Source organism: Marmota flaviventris, chromosome 12 (assembly GCF_047511675.1).
Source record: "Marmota flaviventris isolate mMarFla1 chromosome 12, mMarFla1.hap1, whole genome shotgun sequence".
Lineage (NCBI taxonomy): Eukaryota > Metazoa > Chordata > Mammalia > Rodentia > Sciuridae > Marmota > Marmota flaviventris.
The window spans coordinates 59,850,840-59,871,929 of NC_092509.1; the positions used below are offsets into that span (position 1 = coordinate 59,850,840).

General features: G+C 44.7%; 2 protein-coding genes across 2 annotated transcripts in view; one reads left to right on the forward strand and one right to left on the reverse strand.

The window, feature by feature from the left end:
• Window positions 1-104: 104 nt before the first annotated feature.
• Ccdc185 (coiled-coil domain containing 185) lies at window positions 105-21,028 on the reverse strand. The gene is made up of 4 exons (XM_027934645.2): window positions 21,009-21,028; window positions 19,947-20,626; window positions 19,757-19,818; window positions 105-2,105 (listed from the first exon to the last, which is right to left on the reverse strand). Exons 1-4 carry the CDS (start codon window positions 21,026-21,028, stop codon window positions 159-161), a joined length of 2,709 nt encoding a protein of 902 aa, XP_027790446.2. The 3' UTR covers window positions 105-158.
• Window positions 20,587-21,090, forward strand: part of Susd4 (sushi domain containing 4) — a 130,519-nt gene continuing 130,015 nt past the window's right edge. Inside the window, exon 1 of the mRNA XM_027934853.2 lies at window positions 20,587-20,647. The gene's annotated coding sequence lies outside the window, so the exon portion shown is untranslated. The remainder of the gene's footprint in view (window positions 20,648-21,090) is intronic.

Below are 21,090 nucleotides of genomic sequence, written 5' to 3' on the forward strand. Positions count from 1 at the left end.
TAAACCACCCAAGTGAATCAATAAACTAGTTCATGAGAGGAAATTGCAGCTATTTTATATACTTTTAAAAATCAATAATTATAATCAGATTATAAACCCGAATCGCTTGGCCACATCTCTCTCTGGCTGCTGGGGCTGAAGCTCTTTGTCCTCAGTTCTCAATAGCCCTCTCTCGGCTGATGGGCACACAGCTGGGCCTCTGATGTCCTCTGGTCAAAGCAGCTGATGGGAAGCCCTCTGCCATTCTCTCTCCTGGAGGGGAGAGAGGCCTTCTGAAACTCTGACAAGGTGGGATCTTTCCCGCGGGAGAACTGCTCCATTTTCTGCTCCTTTTTCTTAACGGCTTCCTTGATGCCCTCAATGTGGGCATCACACTTTTCCTCTTTTTCGGCTTTCAGCTTCAGAATGTGATGATTCTTCTCCCGCAGGATGTTGAGCTCCCGGAGGCGCTGTGCCTTGTCCCTGGGGGTCCTGTGTGCGTGACTCCGATCCTGCTGGCTCTTCTGCTCCGCTAGCTCCATTAATATCCTCTTGTGCATCTGCCTCTGCTCCTCCGACTCTACGGCGTGACACTTGACCTGTTGGAACTGCTCTTCCTCCTTCTGGGCCTTCTCCTTCAGCTGTCGGTACTGCCCCTTCAGCAGGCCCTGGTGGATCTCTTGGGACCGCATGGAATTCTGCTCCAGCGACAGGTTTCTGAGGAGCTCCTCGGCCTTGGCTTGGCAGTCCATGAGCACCTTGCGGGCCTGATAATTGACGAGGGAGCTCAGATTGGTCTCCTGGACCTTCTTGGTCTCCATCGAGTGCAACTGCCTTTTGTGACAGGCCTCCTCCAGCCTCTTCCGCAGCTGCAGGTTGTTCAGTTCCCGCAAGCTCTGCAATAACCTCTCCTGCTCTCGCAGGCGCTGAGCTTGGCACTGCTTGCGGTGCTCGGCCTCCACGCGCGCCCTCTCCATCCTCGCTAGACGCTGGTTCTCGGGGTCCTGCAGTTGTGACTCCCACCAACTCTCCTCCTGGATCGCGTTCTTCGAGTGGCCGTCCCGCCGCCGGTAGTGATGTTCGCGGCCCCGGCGACTCTTGCGCTCCTTCCGTTGCTGCCACTGCTCTTGACTCTGCCGCAGCAGCAGCCGGCGCTCTCTCTCCAGGGTCATCTGGACCTTTTGGTCTGAGCGCTTCAGCTCCTCCCAAGCGACTGCCGCCTGCTGCTGCAGCTCCCGCATTCTTTGGGCTTTCTGGAGCCGGTTTAGCACTAGGGACACGATCTTCTGGTCCCTCGAGGACATCACCGTCTCTTCCAGCTTGCACTTGAGAATCTGGTTCTGCGGGTCTTTGCTGGAGACCATGGGCTGGGGATACTGACTGGCTAAGGACTCCATCAAATCGTTACAGTCTCTTTGCTGGGTGTACATACAGGCCGACTGGGTCCTTAACTCTTGGGAAGGCACGGAGGACTTGTCTGTGTGTAAAGAGGAAGAGGACCAGCGACCTACGTGGCTGCAGATCGGCACTGCCCACTGGTCTTCACTCGGTGCCTTTCCTACCCCAGAAGCCACACTCGGGGGATTGGAAGCTCCCCTGGGGTACCGCGGGGGCGAATCTGTCTGGATGGAAGAACAGCGTTGGCAGGACTGAGTCTGTTGGGGTTGCAGATGGAGCTGCTGCTGCCAGGCCGAACTGGGCTTGGTCCCGTCCTCCCCCCAGGCTTCATCTAGGCGCCGGCTGCCCAATCGGTGCTTCCGGACGCGGTCTGGGGGCCTCCGGGTCAAGCGAGTCAGGCTGCGGCTTTCCAGCGGCGAGGTGTTGTACCAGCGCCTGCGAGGCCGCGGCGTGAACGAACACCCGGGAGGCAGCTGGGACTCTGCCGCCTCACTCCGCGAATCCGACTTACAGCCCCAGGGGCCCGAGGCCGGTTTGGATTCGGGCCCATCCAGCCGCATGGGGGACCTGCTCTCTGCGGCCGGCGGCGAGGTGTCCCAGAGGTTCCTGTAGCGCCTCGGGGAGAAGTGGCGGAAGCCCTCCGTGTTCCCTCCCAGCGCGCCCAGTGTCTGCGTGAGCGTCCCGCGGCCTCCAGGAGGCGCTGCGGACACCCACTCCACCCTTGGATCCTGGGGGGGGGGGGGGGGGGGGGGGCGGTTCCCAATCGCCTGTGACGCTGGGCCACTTCACAATGCGCCTGGCGCCGCCGGCTCCTCGAGGCCCGAGGCAGGGAGCTGAGAGGAGCTGGTTGGAGGAAGGTCTGTAGGAAATCAGAGATGACCTTTAAAGCTGAGGGTGAATAGTGAGCCCTACCTGTGTTTCAGGCAGGAACTTGAACTTGCATACCTTGAATTTTAAGAAAGCTTCGACCGAAGTCGTCACCCTCAGAAAAGAATGCTGTAGAATGGGTGGGGAGTCACGATGTGCGAATTAAGCAGCTGTGGAAGCACATTAATATGCAGCACCACCCTTTTACTTTTTGAATTACCAAGGCCGAAACACGCTTTAATGTTTACGTTTAAAACTTCTGCACAGGAAAAAGACAATTCTGATTTTTCCCGAATATGGCAATTCCTGCTTTAGTCAAAACACGAATGTTGTGTATACATTTCTGAAAAAGTATCCGTGAATACCATGCAGAAATCACAGTTATTGTTGTTGTTTGTTTAGTCATTTTTCTGCAGTTTTGTGCCATTCTTTGTCCTTGCTGAGGCACCCCTGTCCCCCTTAATGGGAAAAAGCATTGAATTTGGTTAGGAAAACTTGAGCTTGACTCTTCTGTCACTTTCAACTCCTGTGATCTTGGGCAATTTGCCCTCATGTTCTGGAAAGGTGCATTGCCATTGGGGGAATGGGGCTGATAATACCTGTAATATAGGGCTGTTGGGATGATGAGGTAAAACTGTATGGAAAGCTTGCCACCATAATGCATTCAATAAATGTTATTTTGATGTCCTGCTAAGCTTCGGCTAAAAATTTAAAACTCAAATTAACATATGGGGTGACAAAAACTTCTACAGATTCTTAGCTTAAGAAAAGATGAGTGGTTATAGGAATAGAACTGCTATAAAGGGCTAACCCCCCTGGGCTCTTTTTTGTCCAAACTGTACTGGGTCTTGGTTAAGTCATTTCCCTTCTCTGAGGTTACAATGGTCTGATGGTTTGTTTCCTTCCAAAATTCATATGTTGAAATTTAATAATCATTGATAATGGTATTAAGAGGTGGGAGACTTTGGAAGGTCATGGGTGAATCCTTCACAAATGGGATTAGTGCCCTTGTTCCAGAACCATGAGAACTAGCCCCAGGATGTTGTGAGAATGAAAAAAGAGGTAGTCAGATCCAGGATTTCACAGAGTACAATTTATTGGGGAATTCTGATAGAAGTGTGGTCCTGGGCAACAGCAAGATGAATGCACCCCTATAATCTGGGTCAGAAGTAGGGGGTTTATAAAGCAGACAGAACAAGAGTGACTTCATCCAAGTCAGAATGTACCTGGTTTGTCTTAAGGACATCAGGCTCATACCTAATGCTCAGGTCACCAGGCCCTGATTATAAAGCCCAACATTACTATTCTAATGGTTTTGATCATTTATAGTGTGCTGGGAAAATATTTGGAGAAAACCAAGCAGGGTCATTCAGGAGCCATCTTGGTGGTTACAACTCAAGATGGCTGCAGATACATCAGGCTACAGCCATACTACCCTTATAAAAGGATTCCAAGCAACTCCCTCATCTGTTCTGCCATGCAAGGACACAGTGAAAAGATGGCTGTCTATGGACCAAGAAAGGGGCCCCCACCAGACTCCAAGTCTACTAGGGCTTTGGTGATCTTGTACTTTCTGCCTCTGGCATTGTGAGAAATACTTATATGCAACTCAGTCTATGAGATTTTGTTATAGAACCCGAATGGACAGGAGACCTAAAAGGAAAAATTATAGATAACATTCTTCAAATGTGACCTTAAAGAAGAAAAATGAATATTTTCCCTCTCCAGTTCTCTTCACTCGTATCTCCTTGGAGTTTCACAGCAACCCCAATAGAAATGATAACATTTTCCTCAGGATAAATCTGAGACTTGGGTATATTTTTTTTATTGGTTGTTCAAAACATTACAAAACTCTTGACATATCATATTTCATACATTAGATTCAAGTGGGTTATGAACTCCCATTTTTGAGACTTGGCTATATTAACTGATTTTTCCAAAGGCCATTTGGTCAACAGTGGAAGTTTTGAATTCAACTTCACTTATTTTTCTGCCTCTCAGGAAATGCACTATTAATTGAGACATGCTTTTAAGATGCAGATCACAAAATACACATTTTGTGTATGGACTCCATGGACTCCATGACCTTGAAGCCTCTTTGCATACCTAACTGCAGTGATGGAGCAGTGAGGTGCTCTACCTGGACAATGTCTCCCTAGCAGCCATTACGTCTCTGAGGACAAGAAGTTTCTATCCTCAGTGTCTGTGGGTGCCACTCACATACTCATTCAATCAATCGATGTGATTATAATTCTTACAAGGAGATAGAAAATTTAAAAACATTAAACCAAATTTGAAATAGAATTATTTAGCTTTTGTAAATTAGGAAATATTTGGGCATGAATTGAGTTATGCTGATAGCTGAGCAACATATCTCTCTGGTGAAGCTTTGCAAAACATTTTGCATGAAGTGTGGCTCTGGCCAATTCCCAGGCCACTTCCTGTCACAGAGAAGCAGTGTTAAGTGGGTGAAGGCATATTCCCCCTATCTCCCCCCGCCAAGAGCCAGGAGATTGGCCACCAGCCAACTCTGCTTTCACCAAGTCACTGAGCAGTCATCTCACCATGAGTCTCAGCATCTTCATCACTGCAGAAGATGAACCAGTAAAGGCTCTTTCAGTCCCAAGTGAAACTGAAGAAGGGTTTAACCTATAAAATGCCTCAGATTTTGTTCTGTAAAGCCAAAATGAGTTAACCCATGAAAAACGCTTAGAAGAATGCCTGGCATGTTGTAGCTGCCTTATAAAATTAGCCACTGGAATCATTATCATTATGCCTAGAGCACTAAAGATGATAGTTCTGTGGGGCTGAACAAAGACTTAGTTTGAGACAAAGCCAAAATTAGACCCCAAAGGCTCAGATTTCAGCTCTGAGCTCTTTGGTCTTTTGCTTCCTCTGAAGGTTCTCAGAATTTGTCATGAAATCATGTATGGCTCGTTCACCACTATGGTGATGGAGTAAAGGACATAGTCTTAACTTTATAGCGCTATTGATTGGAACTTTGGGCCAGGATTAGAAAGATGGCATCACTAGAAAAAACATCCAGGTAACAGATGTGATAAGTGGTTAAATGGTCACCTTAACTGAGTCCCCAGGGGAGAGAGGGATTTGTTCTATCTTGATTGTTCATAAGTGAAGTCTTCGTAAAGGATGACTTTGGAGATAAACCTGGGAGGACAATGGGGATTTCTGCAGTCAGGGCTGAGCAGAAAGATGCAGCTGGCTGAGGAGGCTGCATGGCAAGTGTGGAACCCCAAATGCCTGCAATATTGAGGTTGTGTGTGGTTTGTGTAGTGGAGGTATGGGGGGGTGACAAGAAAGAGGGTCTGGGCCTACTGAGATTCTGTAGGGCCTCAAATGCCAAGCCAAGGAGCATGGGCTTCCTCCCCTGGGGCAGCATTTCCAGCTAGGTCTAGAAGAGCTCTCTAGGACTCCTTGGAACTTCCTTGGGCTCCAGAAACAGGGAGAACTGGAAGTCTTTAGGAAAGGCTGTTGAGTCCTCTGCCCCTGCTTTGCTCAGAGAAGCTTTAGATTGTATCTGTTTTCTACCCTAGAGATTGTTAGATCATTCAATTTTTAAATATTGAAAAACATTTGGGGTTCTTCTGTTTATACAAAAGGGTTAGAATCCACTGTGTAAGTAACAGTGGGGATTCAGCAAAATTCAGAAAAGTGACCCCATGGATCTGGTGTTTTAGAAAGCTCAACCTGGCAATAATGTGGCAGATAAGTGAAGAGGCTGGTACGGCAATCTGGGTGAGCAATAAGGAAATGTAAACCAATGGCAAGGAGGGATGGATTTGAGGGGCAGTTCAGAGATTAAGGGACCATGACCTGGAGATGGATTTGGTTTGGAGAAAGAGGGTTTCTAACCTGGGTTCTCTGGCTGATAATGAGTGACAGTGATAAAAATCAGCAGTCTGGGTTACCTTGAGGACAGTGATCTTGGAAATCAGGTGAAAGAAGCTGTAAGAATGAATGGATCCCACAGAGAACAGCAAGCAGAATGTCTGGAACAAACTGATGAAACTTGGAAGAAAAAAACCTCCTGAGGGGCCTCGTGAGGAAGCTCTAGCCTTAGAGGACAGCTGCACAGAGCAGGGACAACCCTCACCTGCATCTTCAGCATCTGATTAAGACCCCTTGGAGGATCTCCAGCTTGGAAGTCATGTCAGCTCTTCCATGGGACAGTTGAAAGAGATGTTTTGCAAATGCTAAGCTGCCAGGCATTCCCTTGATACTGAGAACAATCAGCCTCATTTTTATTTGGCAGAAAAATCCTTTGTGTGTTTCATTGGATGTCTGGGAAGGTGGCCTTCTGCCAAATGATGACCTGAACCTCTTTTCTTAATTTGTTGGAGTGTTGGAAAATATGGCCAAATGTGCTCTGACCCCACAATTCAAATTAATCTACGGAATTAAAAAGTGTTCCGTGCCCTTCCTCAGAATAGACTGTTGATTGACGTGGGGACTTGAAATTCTAGAGCTCCTAATTCTTGGATGGATTAAAGGGGATATATCAGCTAGATACCCACAGGTGGTATGAGCACTTGAATGTGGCTAGTTTAAACTGATAGATGCACAAGTATAAAATGCACAGTGGATCTAAAAACTTAGTATGAAAATTATAAAATATACCAACTTAAAATACTTGTTACATATTGGGATGATGGTATTTGGAATTCATGAGATTAAAAAAATGTATATTATCAAAATTAATTTTACATTTTCTATACTTGTTTTAGTGTAGCTACTAGTGAAGTAAAAATTACATATATATGTAGCTAAACATCATGGCATCTTCATTACTTTTCTGTGAGAGGTATCTTTAAATTATTTTAACTGACACATAGATACATAAAAATTGTACATATTAATGGGGTATCATGTAATGTCTCAATATTATGTATACATGATGATTAAATCAGGGCAAACCTATCTATCTCCTCATTTATTGTTTCTTTATGGGGGAACTTTTAAAATATTTTCTTCTACTTTTGGAAATGTACAGTACATTATTGGTATCTGTAGTCACTTTTCTGTGCAATAGCACCCCAGAATTTCATGCCCCTATCTCACTGTAAACTAGCATCCATTAGTCCACCTCCTGCCCCATCACAGTATATTTCTGTTGGACAATGCTGCTCTAAGTCATAGAGATTACCCAATACTCATGTTGTAAGTGAAAACTTTTAGCATCTAGGTAATTTTTATTTTATACAAATTTATTGCTTTAAAATTTCCTTTTCTAAGAAAATAATATCTAAGAAGATTTTTTTCAAATCATTGCCTGGATGATAGGATAAATGATTAATTTCCAAAATTCAGCTTTATAGTACAATTTCACAGGATTTTATTTCTTTTATGTATCCCTCTATGTTTTCCTCACTACACAACAAAACAGATGTCCCCAAAAAACAGTATCTGAAAATATAAAACAGGGCTGCTCTCTGCATGTGCCTACAATGTGCTTTGGACTCATTAAAAATATCAGAGCCACGAAATAGTAAAACCAACCAAACCAAACAAACATGCAAATATAAGGACAATAAGTGGGAAAACTCTATTAATGCAGCGCTAAGAATGAAGATCATAGCCTACAAACTTCTCTTTTAAAGATAAAAAGAAAATAGTGGGTTAAGAATCTGGAAATAGGAAAGTTAAGTTGCCATGGAAACAATCGCTTACCCACAGTGCAAATATTCCATGTGTACGAGAGGTTATGTGGGTAAAAACGATGGCTGATACATGTTGAGCATGTGTTGGAGCATTGCTGAGTGCTTTACGTGTAAACCTTCCCACAACAATGTGAAGTAGGGCCTGTTCTTTCCTGAGGCACAGAAAGAGAATTGCCAAGATTATGAAGCTGGTAATTGAAGGGGGATTTAGGATTGGTACCTGGATGCTCACACCTACCCCACCATCGGGACTTCCACCATTCAACCTCAGTGCTAATGCTACAAAATTATAGTCTACATTTAGGATTGTAATGCTTTTCATATTCATAACATGAACAAAAATACAAGCAGGAGATAGAAATTAACCAATTCTTATGAACTTGAAGTAAGAGCTAAAGAAGACTGAATTGCAGTTATTGGATCACTCAACAATGACACAGAAATATAAAACCGTGTGATAAAAGTTATTTGTTTTGAAATACTATCACACACATATAAACCTTCTACAAGTTTTACCCAGTGGAAATTTGGAGAAATAGTTGCATGCCCAATGTGAAGTTGCTTCTTCATCTTCAACATAAAATGGGCATTTCAATATTAAAAAAAAAACAAAAACGTTTTAAAGATTGTGCTTTGTTGAAACTTAGCAAGACTGTGTGGGCTTTTTAAAGCTCTAGTTTTTATCTTTCTGTTTTGCCAAAGTCAGGCCTGGCGTTCCTAACTTCAAAGACCATTTGTTTTACAGAAAAGGCATAGGTGAGGGAAGACAGCTGCAATAGAAGTGTGGTGATGGATGGTTTGTTGTGACTGCTGACTGTGCATACATTGCAATATGCCATGTATTGTGAATGCTTTGTTGATGTTATCAGCAGGGTAGGTCTCCTAAAATTCTAGCCTCTGCCTCTAACCTGGTTTATTATGCTATGGAGGAAATTTTCAGGGGACAGCTCCCAGTGTCATTTCCCCTCAGAGCCATCCACAGAGTGGAACCTCAGGGATTGTGGGTGATTCTCTCAGTGTACCCAGAATCACATCTGTCCATAGGAATCTTATGAAAGCCCCTTTGTCCATCTGCCTGGGTCTTTTCATGGTCACACTGATGGGGAAAGTTATTAACTGTCCTCTCCTCTGTATGGAATGGTGCCCTCTTCAGGTCTTGATTCAGAGGGCACTTTCCCTGATCTTTCTGACCAGATGAAGTCCTTTACTGTTCACTCTCACAACTCTTTGAATGCCAGGTCCTCTCCTTAGTGGTGTGTGTTCATTAACTTCGGGGTTCTATGAAAATCAGATTAACCTGGTCCTCCTTCAGCAAGTTCCACCAGAGAGAGGAGCATACTTCCTTTGTCATTACCTCTCAAAGGCTCTCCATTGCCTGGTGCAGTACCAGCACACTGTAGGCCCTTAGTAAATACTTTTTGAATGAATGAAATAAATTACTTTACTGATAATTCAAAAGTGTCTGGCCATAGCTGAGCCCTCACTGATGGGGATTAATGCTCCCATTTTTCTATATGCAACTTTTAGAGTGGTTATTACAATCTTTCCTACCCGACTCAAGCCCCTGGCCACACCTTTGCTCACTCATTCTTTGCTCCTGTTCTCAGTCCTTACCCTTTAGACAAGATCATCAAAGCAAGCTCCTTCCCTTTGTGTGAGTCAGTTTTCCATTACTATAACAAAATACTGGATAAATACCTTAAAAACAGGAAGGGCTTATTTTGGCTCATAGTTTTAGAGGTTTCAATCCATTCCTGTGGCAAGGCAGCCCATCATGGTGAAATAATGTGATGCAGGAAGCTGCTGGGAAATGAAGAGGAAGGGGCTAGGATCCCAATAGCCCTTTCCTGGGCATGCCCCTGTGAACGAACTACCTCCTACTAGGTCCCACCTCCTAAAGGCTCCGCCATCTTCCAACAGTGCCACAGATTGGAGACCAACCCTTCAATGCATAAACATTTGGAGAACACCTAACTAAACAGTAAAACCCTTCCTCTAGGCCTTCACCTATCTTTTTCTTTATTTCTTACACATTGGAGATTGTCCCTGTCCTTTGCTAAAGCCACTACTATGGTTTTATGTATCCATCTTAACCTAGGCCACTGTCCTTTCCTGTATCCCCTATCTTGACAACTCCTTCCTTCTTCCTCTCTTCTCCCTTTTCTCTCCTCCCTCTCTTCTCCCATCTCCCTCCTCATTCTCCTCCTCCTTTTCCTTCTTTCTCTCTCCTGGCTCCATCCTCTCACTTTACACTTATGCTCAGGAGATTTCAATCCTCCATGTCCCTTGGTACTTTAGCTCTAGAGCATCTCTGTCCAACAAAACTTTCTGCAATAAGGGAAATGTTCTATATATGCACTGCCCAATATGCAGGCCACTAGCCACCTGTGGCTTTTAGGCACATGAAATGTGGCTAGTGTGATGGAGGAACTGGATTTTAAATTTTATTTAGTTTTAATTCATCAAAATTAAAATAGGTCATGCAGCTAGGGTCTTGTGTATTGGATAGCAGAGCTCTAAGTGTAAATTATGAAGTTTTCCTATTAGTTTAGAATAAAATCATTCACCATCTCTGGACCAGATATACTTGGGCAAGCCACTTAGCTTCTTAATTATTCAACTTTGCCATTATAGGGGCTGGGATTGTAACTCAGTGTTAAAGCACTAGCCTAGCATGCACAAGGCTCTGGATTCAATCTCCATCACCAAAATAAAATAAAATGAAATTAAACAACAATAACAATAATAGTACTATAGTAAAGGGTAATTATAAAAGATAATTTCATTGTTATGAATGACATATTCATGGTATCACATTTAGCACATAGTGTATGCTTGTAGTCTAAACACTTAATATGTGTTTGACATCACTGTTTTCATCATCAACATTATCATCTTCATTAATATCTGAACCTATTCATATTCTTTTTTCAAACTTCAGGTCAAAATGCTTTAATGACTAACAATATCAGTTTAGTGGCTTTCAACTAACATTTTTAAAAGAAATACTTTACTGTAGAATAAGAAATATTAATTGCTTTCCTCTAACAGGTAGATGTTAATTTTTGAAATATCTTTCTATAGATGGGTGCACTGTATACCAAATAATAGAGTAAAATATAAATTTCTCATCATGGGTTGCATAGAAAAGCTGTGTTTCTCTAGAGATGCTGCTTTACAGTTTAGAAGGTTAAGGCTGGTATCTCTGAGGCCAAATCCAATGGCCTTTTCTCAGTCTCATCTTGATTTCTTGGTCCTATTTGTCACTGAGATTCATCTTCTGATGGACTGGATTTTTTCCCTCCCTTGGCCTCCTCTGTTCATTCTTTCTCCTTCCCATTCTCAGAGGGCCACTTATATCACATGAGACTATAGGCACATGTGGTAGACTCCAAAGTAGCCCTCATGATTTTTTTCTCCTGTCACTCTTGGGAACCTTCCTCCTACATTAAATAGGACTCAATTATGCAAACAATAGGTTTTGAGAACATGACAAGTGTTGTGAGGCTGGGTCATAAATAATACTGTGGTCTCTGTCTTACTCTGCTGCTGGGGTAGCCAGCTGCTATGTGATGAGGACACTTGTGTTGGAACCAGATCTTCTAGCCCTAGTTAAGTCATCAGATAACTACAGACTACAACCTTGTGAGAGGGCCTGAGCCAGATTCCTGATGCATAGAAACTGCGAGATCAAAAATATTTGTTTTTCTAAGACTGAGTTTTGGGATAACTTGGTATGCATTGCTAGAAAATGAAGAGGGTGTATGTTTTAAATTGCATGTTCCTAGACCCCATGCTTTGAGTCCCAAGTTAAATTGAGATATAGATGTTAGTCAGCTTTCTGTTACTGCAATAAAATACATGAGATAATCAACTTGAGAAGAGGAAAAGTTTGTTTTGGCTACCAATTCTGTAGGTTTTGGCCTGTGGCAAGGTAGCACATTATGGTGGGTATCATATGGTGGAGCAAGCTGCTCACTTCATGACAGCCAGGAAGTGAAAGAGAATGGACTCTCTGAAGGGACTGGGGTCCCAATATCCCCTCAAGGGCATGGCCCAAATGACTTAACTTCCTCCTGCTAGACTGCCTTTTAAGGGTTCCATAACCTCCCAATAGTGCCACAGGTGGGGGACTAAGCTTTTAACACATGGTCCTTTGGGAGATATTATATAAACCATGGCATTCTAGTGACCCTGCCCTAGTGGAGAAAGAAGGGGAGCTGGATGTGGTTGCATATGTGTAACTTTCAAGGGATGCTTCTTTCACCTGGTAGACAGCATAATGCCTGGTTGTCCAATCTGCTATTGGGTGGTCTCTAACACAGGAACCTTGTTTATACTGGCAGACACCCTTGTGGCTCATGTGACCTGGGTCCAGTTGATGCCTGCCTGACCTTTGCTCACTTGCTGGGAGCCCACCCTTTTATTCTCTGCTGTCCCAAGGAAAATCCAGTCTAAACCCCTTGTTCTTCAGATGGAAGATGCAAATTCAGTGCACCACCATAAAAAGAAGCAAATTCAAATTCTTTTGCTTAAGGATCCTGAGCAAGGAAGTCATAGTGACTCAGGAGGGTAGTCCTTTGTCTCCTGGGTCACTCAAGGCAAGAATGTTAGTCAAGGGAGAGGAGACAGACAGCAAGAGCAAGAGAGAACTAACAGAATACATATATTAATATATAAATATATTAATATGTGCAATATATATATATATATATATATATATATATATATATATATATATATATTTTTTTTTTTTAATAGGATGTGGGTCATTTTGGGCTTGAGGGCAAATACCTGAATGGTTCACTTAAAGAAAGCTGCAGGGAATCAGGAAAGTGAGGAGCCTGGTTTGCTAAGCAGGGGAGATGTCTCTAAGTTCTTTCTGACTGTGGGCTTGAGCCATTTGGGTGTGATGTAGACCTGGAAATTACAAGGGTGGCTGAGCCCTGCTCATCATATGAGAAAGTTAAACTTGTATGGATGCCATACAAGTGGATGCCAAAGCAACATAAAATTATGGGAATTCTCTATGCCCTACCCCAGGCCTACTGAATCTGGTTCTCAGGAGAGGGACCTAAGAATCTGCATTAATATCTGTGGGCGATTCTCTTACCTCTGCTGTTTGAGAAGCACTTGTCTTGTTCTTTTTCACTCACTGCCCCCACCTCACCCACCCCTCTCTCTGTTCCTCCTTTCCCTTATTGTACAGTTCCCAAAAGTTCTTTACAGACTCTTCTTACTGCAAACTCCCTGACCTCAATGAGGTCCACATATTCTGTGGCTTTAACAGATAGCCTTAGAGCAACTCCTGGGCCCACTTCTTCTTTTGCTCTGAGTCCTCTGCAAAGATCCTATGGATTTTCTTTTGGCAATTAGAACTCAACATATCAAAGATTAAATTCATAACTGTTCTCACCAGGTCTTTTCATTTGTACTCTTTATTTTTGTTAGTGCTTTATGGCTTAGTCTCCTAGACTCTAAATCTTGACATTATCTCTGTATGCTTGGCTTCCCTCATCCCCAACACATTCTGGCCCCTGAAATCTGATAGTCCTTCACTCATCAGAGCCTCCTGTGACCACTACCATGTCTCCTGTGTACACCTGAATACTCTTTAGCTGGCCTGTTGGGATTGGGTCCCCATCATCTTTTTTGCTCTACTCCTTTCATCCTAGCTTCATTCTTAAAAGACTGGTGTCTGAACTGGGTGTGGTGGTACATACCTGTAATCCCAGAGGCTCTGAAGGCTGAGGCAAGAGGATCCCAAGTTCAAAACTCACTAGCAACTTAGTGAGATCCTGTCTCAAAATAAAAAAATAAAAAGGGCTGGAGATGTGGCTCAGTGGTTAAGCACTCCAGGTTCAATTCCTGGTACTAAAAAAAAAAAAAAAAGAACTAGTGTCTGATACAACTGATCATGGTACCCCCTCATTCAAAATCCTTTGATAGCTCTCCATTCATTGTCTTTCGAAAAAAGCTAAAACTCTTTGATGTGACCTTAACAAGTTACTCTACCTGTATTTCTAACAACCGCTCTCAACCCTAAACAAAAAAACTCTTTAGGCACAGGGGTTATCCATAATTTCCCAAGCATTCCCTGAAGTTTTGTATATCTTTCTCACACTTTTATAATCCCTATAAATTAATATTTTCAACCTTAAGGATAAAAAAAATCATGATAAAACCCACTTCAAAATTTACTTGTGGTATATTCTACAGTACAAACTGTAACTACAGTTTGCTTTTGGACCCTGCCATCCCAGCCCCCAAACCAGTGAGAAACAGGGTAGGAGTTTGGATAGGAGCCCTGTTGAGTGTCTGGCTGCTTTGTTGATTTGGACAATAAAATTGAAAGAAGCACTTTCAGCTTCTAGTGGGACTTCACCTGCTTCATCTGCCTTACTGGTCATGTTTCTGTGAAGACACATTCATTACTCATTCATTGAGTTAATATAAGCATTTATTAACCCTATCTTAGGCTGAGTAGTGAATGCAAAGATTAAGCTCTAGAACCTACTCTGTCATCTTAAATATACCTGGTAGACAATAGCAATTGTCAAAGAAATTGAATAAACTCTCATAGACTTTCACAGGTAAACAAAATCATCTTGGGATTGGAGGAGTCAGCGGTGGGGAAAATTATTGTCTGTCTTTCTCTATGTGAATGCAAACTCTGGGAGGACAAGAATCTTTGTTTTGTTCAATTCTGTATTTTCAGCATCCAGAGCAGAGCCTGGAATATAGTAGGGTTCAATGCATATTTGATGAATGAATGGGTTAAGTGAATAAAAAATTTGTATGTATAAAAAATGTGGGTTGTAACTGAGCTTCTTGAAGGCTGGTTTAATGTCTACTTGCATTTTATGCATTTGCATTTTATTTGGCATCTCTTAGGCACTCCATAAATGCTGGATGATTGTTGAGTAAAGAGATCCCCTAGCTGAAGTTTGTTTTCTTGTTACCCTTTCCCCTAGTGTCATTAGGTATTAGAGTTCCTAAAGAAAATGTCTACCAAGTTGGAAATGGTTTTAAGGGTAGGAATCTTTAAGAAACCAAGAGAAAAGTCAAGGTGATAGGAAATGAGACAAAAGAAAAAGGTCAGAAAAATATCATTTTAAGTGTAATTCACTACTGTACGTGTCTCAAAGCACTGGCTTACCTTTACCTTATAGTCAACTGAAACGGAAAATTTGACCATAGCTGGTGACCACGTTAAACCATCTCATTAGCAACACTTTTTGATTTCATCCAAGAACGAAATATTGCTCTATAGAAGGCCAAAGCTTAAATTTATTAAAAATATTTATCCATTTCAGAATTAAATAAAAGAGCCAAAGGCCCAGATAATATTTCTGTTGCTGTTCTCCCCCCAACCACCCCAGAGATCTAAATTTAACTAACTGAAATTATTTCCCAAGGATCAGATATTTATGCCAGGCTCTGAAGTGGCAGCTATCTTTGCAAATTGAAATAACTTGAGGCTCATTTTAGTGAGAAGCTTATCCATTAAGAACCCCACTGGATACAGAATTAATTGCTGGGAAAAGAATCAAAAGCAAGAGAACATCATGGCCTTGCCCTGAAGGAACTTACCACGCAAGCAGGTGAAACAGATATGAAAGTAATCCAGGGATGCGGGGAAGCAAAGAAATATGTGAGTTCATATTAATTTACAGCTTCTTGGTGGGGCCTGCTAGTTGCCCATTAAAATCTGAACTTTCCTTCTATACTTGGATCAGTTGTCTCTGGGACTACATTTCCCAGCTCCCTTTGCAACTGTGTGACTAATTAGCCATGTGACTTCAACCTGCCAATGGAATGTGTGCAGAATAGATGTGAGCTCAGTCCCTGGTTACTGCCCCCCTCCACCATACACACACACACAAAGAATAGATGTGGGCCACTTTAGGCCCATACTCTATCCTCCTTTCCTATTGGCTGATGTTTTCTAAAAAAAATGGGAAGAGGCTGGTTAGGTTCCCTTCTTAAATAGTCTATCAAGTCTATATCCTCAACTATTTCTCTTTTGGGGTTCTCACATGAAATCATTGTATACTTGCCCTAATCACCTCAGGGCTGGGTACTAGACAACTAAGAATAACCCCTATGCCTTAGAGCCCTGCAACATTACTCAAATTAGATAAGGAGCAGAGAACCCATGAGACCCAGCTAATCCCAACTCACTTGCCATACATAAGTTACCCCCTACAGTCTAACCTTCTTCACTCTGTGCCCAGGTGTACTCTGTGTGGTCTTGTCTGACAGCCATTTCTCATTTGGGATTATAAATAAAAAAGAACTCTGTGTTTCAACTATCTGAGTGTCACTGTAGTGTGTCCCACCATCTTATAACATTCTGAAATGATAAAGACCAGAAACTCTTGGAAACCATGTGATAAAGACAACAGAGTTGCCTTTTGCTTGGGTTCCTGAATGGTGGCTGTCCCCCAACTCCACTAATTCCCAATGTCCTCTTTCCTGCCTCACCATTATTCCCCTATACTGTCCTATGAGAGTGAAAAAAAAAATCCTACTATGTTGGAGTTATTACTTATTTTGGCTTACCTGTTATGGCAGTTTACCTAACTTAACTATTACATGGAAACGACCAACCACCACTAAGGATATGGTATGGGTTTATGAAGGAGAAAGAGGGGGGAGGGAGGGGGGAGGGGGAGGGGGAGGGAGGGAGGGGGGAGAGGGAGGGGGAGGGAGGGAGGGGGGAGAGGGAGGGAGGGAGGGGAAGTGTGGCAGGGAGGGAGAGGGAAAGATGTTTGTGAGGTAGCTAATATCCCAGCCCCTGGGGAAGCTCTGGAGGGGAGCTCAAGACTGATTTTCAAAAAAATGGCAAATTAGTTTGGCAGTTAAGTTCTATTGGGCATCCCTCCCCTCAATAGATGCAACCCCTTCATCGTGAACTTCACTACATCTAGGATCATGAACCAGGTAAACTCCTTTTGTTTATAAATGACCCAGTCTATGCTGTTCCATTATAGCAGCAGAAAATGGATTAAGACAGGGAGAGAGAAGGGGGTACTATCTCCTTTCTTTCACATGTGAACTATTTCAGAAAAAAAAAAAAAAAAAAGGAAATCTTGTTTGCTCTACTGTGTTCCAGGCTCTGAGCTCAGTGATAGTGGACCAACTAGATAAATGCTATTCTTGGCCCTTGAGCTCGGTCTTTATCTTTTCAGAGGCATGGTCAGGCAGGCTGCTCATCCTAACAGTCTGTGCTATGTAAATGAGAAGGTGCGGGGCTGGGGGGTGATGTTACACTTTGATATTTGGGGAGAATTGTGAAGCAGTGGGCCATCAAAGGTAACACTCTGAGGTCTCAGGGGCACAGGAGTTGAGGGGTGTTGAGAAGAAAGGAAGAAAGGGCCTCAGGGTGTACAGTGATGAGTATAGTTGATAGGATATAAAGGACATAATCCTTTTGGTTACTTCCTGTTTAAGTGTTTAAGTTTAATGTCTCTCTTTGCTCACAAACCTCCAATGGCATCTCTTCTCCCTCTGTAAAAATCAGACCATTGACAAGGTGTTTTAGGCTGATGGACTCAGGTGACCTCTCTGACCTCAGCCCCCTTGGTCCTTCCCATCACTCACTCCACTCCAGCCTCTCTGACTTCCTTCCTGTTTTCCGACTTTGACAGGGATGATCCTGCTTCAGGCACTTACATTTGCTTTTCCCTCAGAAAACTGCAGGACTTGCTCCTTGCCCCGGGTTTTTGTTTAATATTATATTCTAAGCAAGGCTTTCCAGTAAACTTTATTAAAAATTGCAGTCTCTAGTCTTCCGCACAAGATGAGACACATTGCTAGCTCCCAACCCCCCAAATTCTCTTCTTCCTTCTGGTCACCTGGATGACCAACTTCCTTGCAACTAGGCATGACCATGTGGCTTGGTTCTCACTAATGAAGTGTGAGAGAACTAGTTTATTAACTTCTGCCTTATTAGCCTGAAAGAGAAAAATTGCCTTTTTTTTTCCTTTTTAACAATTTTCCCTCAGGCTGAACTCCAGAGATTCCAGTGACCCAGCTTCAACTACACAAATGTAGGCAATACCTTAGGGAAGGGCAGAGTAATGACACAGAGAAAACTTGGTCCCTGAATGACTTTGTGGAGCAGAGAGGTCCTGCCAGCTAGGACAAGACATTTGCAGGAGAAAGAAATAAACAGTTGCTGTATATTTGATAAACTTTCTTACACAACTTTCCTATACTCTAACCTACGCATTTCCTCTATACTTTCCTAATTTATTATTTTGTCCAGCACTTAATACCATCTAACATATGAAATGTTTTGTTTATTTTATTCACTATATGTCTTCCCTAGTTAGAATATAAGCTCTTGTAGGGCACAAATATTTGAGTTTGTTCACTGTTGCATCCCCAGCTCCTAGAATAACAACCAGGTCTTTATAGGTGCTCAATTAATGCATGTGAAATAAAATATTTTTGGCCACTCAAAGTGAAATCACAGCCTAAGCCATGAAGATGCTTTATTAAATTTCAAAAATCTATCTTAGTGCAAAGGGGTGGGCAGGGAGATGATAGGGGAGGGGAGTGAAAACAATGGGAAACCTCATGTCGAGGGGGTAGAGGGAAGGGGTAGGATGTCTAATTTCCCCAGATAAGCCCAAGGGGCTCTCTTATATTTGGGAGAAGGATTCCAAGGCTTCACTTAAATTCCTGAACCTACTGGTAGTGGTTTTTGAGTCAACTCCTAGAAGAGCTTAGTAGGAAGTAAGTCACTTTTTAGAAACGTCAGAGAGGAGACCAAGCATAGATACCATTTTGGACCAGATGAACTTGGATGTTCCTTTCCATCTTGACATTTTAATAGTACTTAAGATATCTCTCTTTTGATTTTAAAACACATACCTGGTCAACAAATATTTTTGAGCTTTGTGGATTTGATATCTATTAAAATGAGGTAGAAAATTCATTGAGAAAAAAATTGAATAATTATTCAATCTGCAGAGGACCATCTCAGAATCTTGGCAACATGGAAAAACGCCCGACTAAAATTTTGGAGCCCTGAAGTACAAGCTTTATCAGGAATGCACTTGTGCTAGAGCCAAAATTTTAAACTTATTCTGTGCAAAGCTGTCATCTCAATTTTACAAATCGGAAAAAGAAAATACTGAGCTTGATTTATCTACTAAAGGCTAATGTATCCTGCAAGAATTTGTTAAAATTACTCTCAGTAAGAGTCGACACGGTAAAAGCTGTAATTTCCCAACTATCATCAGTATGTGAGATTTTTGAGAAAGTCGATAGAAGCACGGGATGATTTGGTAGCTGTACCAGAAACATGGTTTTCATATCCACAAATTGCTAGAGAATAATTCGAGTGCCACTGGTTCTAAAGTGCTGCCGGCCAGCACCACCTCATTAGCTCACACGCACCCCTTAATCACCGTGGCCTCAACGAGGGCCCTAGGAGCCCAGCCTGCAGAGGGAGGCCTATCCTGGAAGGAACTGCAGGCGGTCAGGGCTAGTGGTGAGTGAGCACCCGCTGCTAGCTGAGCAAACCGCGCAGGGATCGTGATCGCCAGCCAGGAGAGCTCTCTCCTTTGGAGGCTAGGAGGACAAACACCCCCGAGAACTCTTGGGTTCCGATTCACAGCCCCAGGTACCCAACCTTCTGCTTTGGCACCCATCACGTCCCGCCTCCCTGGGAGAGCGCCTCCTAAGCCAAGATCCGGAGAAGCCAGTATATCCCAAGACAGGCCATGAGTCCTGGCTCACAACGCCTGCAGCTGGCAAAAGAGAAAACACCAAGGTGCGGGGGAGGAACAGAGTGTCTCGGCAGCCTCAGGTTGTCCTACCGGCTCTGAGGAGACACGCAGAGCCTCCGTGGAGATGGATGGGGGTGGGGTGGGGTGTAAGGCTGGGGACGAAAAGGCTTTTGCAATTGACGCCTTCTGCTCCGCCCCTTTTAAGTTATAACCCCGTCGGAGTGAGACTCTTGGGGTGGGGACTGGAGGGCAGTGTCGGGACTCCTCGGCATAGAGTCACCTCCACGGCCGCAGTCTAAGGAGCTGGCGCTCTCACGCGCCGCGCAGCGCGCTGGGGCCACCAGAGGCCGTGCGGAGGCCGCGGCGGGCACAGTGGATCGCGCATCATCTGGGCAGCTGGCCGCGGTCCAGCTCCTAGAGAGACGCGACAGGCCTCTGTGTGTGTGAGAAAAAGCGAGCGAGCGAGAACTACTGCCTGGCGACTCGCGCCCCGACAGGTGCAGGCGCGCCAGCTTCCCATTGGTCGCGGCGGCGGCGGCGGGCCCCTTCCCCCTCCCCGCCCTCCGTCGGACCCACTCCCCCGCCGCGGCGCCGGCTCCATTCGTGGAGGCGCGCGGCCGCCAGCGCGAGCACCCGGCCGCGCGTCCCTCGCGCCGTCTCCGCCCCTCCCCCTTTCCGCGCCTCCGCCGCGCGCTCGCGAGCTCAGGTAGCGGGCGCGCGGGAGCCTCCCCGGGGGCGCGCGGCCGGCTGCAGTACCCCCCCAAGCCACCCCCACTCCCGCCGGCTCGGGGGATCCTGGGGAGGGAGCGCGCGGGCTGCAGGCGGGGGGCGCTGAAGCCGGGTGCTGCCGCCGCCGCCGCCGAGGCTTCCGTCTTGCTCGCTCGCGCAGCGGCGGCAGCAGAGGTCGCGCACAGATGCGGGTTAGACTGGCGGGGGGAGGAGGCGGAGGAGGGAAGGAAGCTGCATGCATGAGACCCACAGGTAAGACCAGGAGCCCGGAAAGGGCTTTCCAGTTCGGGGAGTCGCACGCAGGCCGGGCAGGGGGAGTTTGTGTCCTGTTCTGCTCCCCAAGGGAGGAATTTTTTGACAGCGCAATCTCATTGGGGACTAGGGCAATAGGACCCTCCCGATCCCAGGGAAAACCAGAGAAGTAGCTGGGGGGAGCCGGTGCCACATTGTGAGATTCCTAAGAGTGAAATGGTTAGGCCCGGGGAAAAGTGTTTTCTCAGCCCCTAGACGCTAGAAGGCTTTAGACTTTCCTGTCATGGTCACAGCCGCTGAATCCCGGGGACCGGCGCAGAGCCAATGTGCGCTAACCCCTGCTCTCCCTCCCCTCCTCCACCACTCCCGCACGCGCAGCATCCCACGGCGGCTGTTACTCAGTGTACCCTGCGCTGGGGGCGGCGGGGAGATCTCGCGGTGGG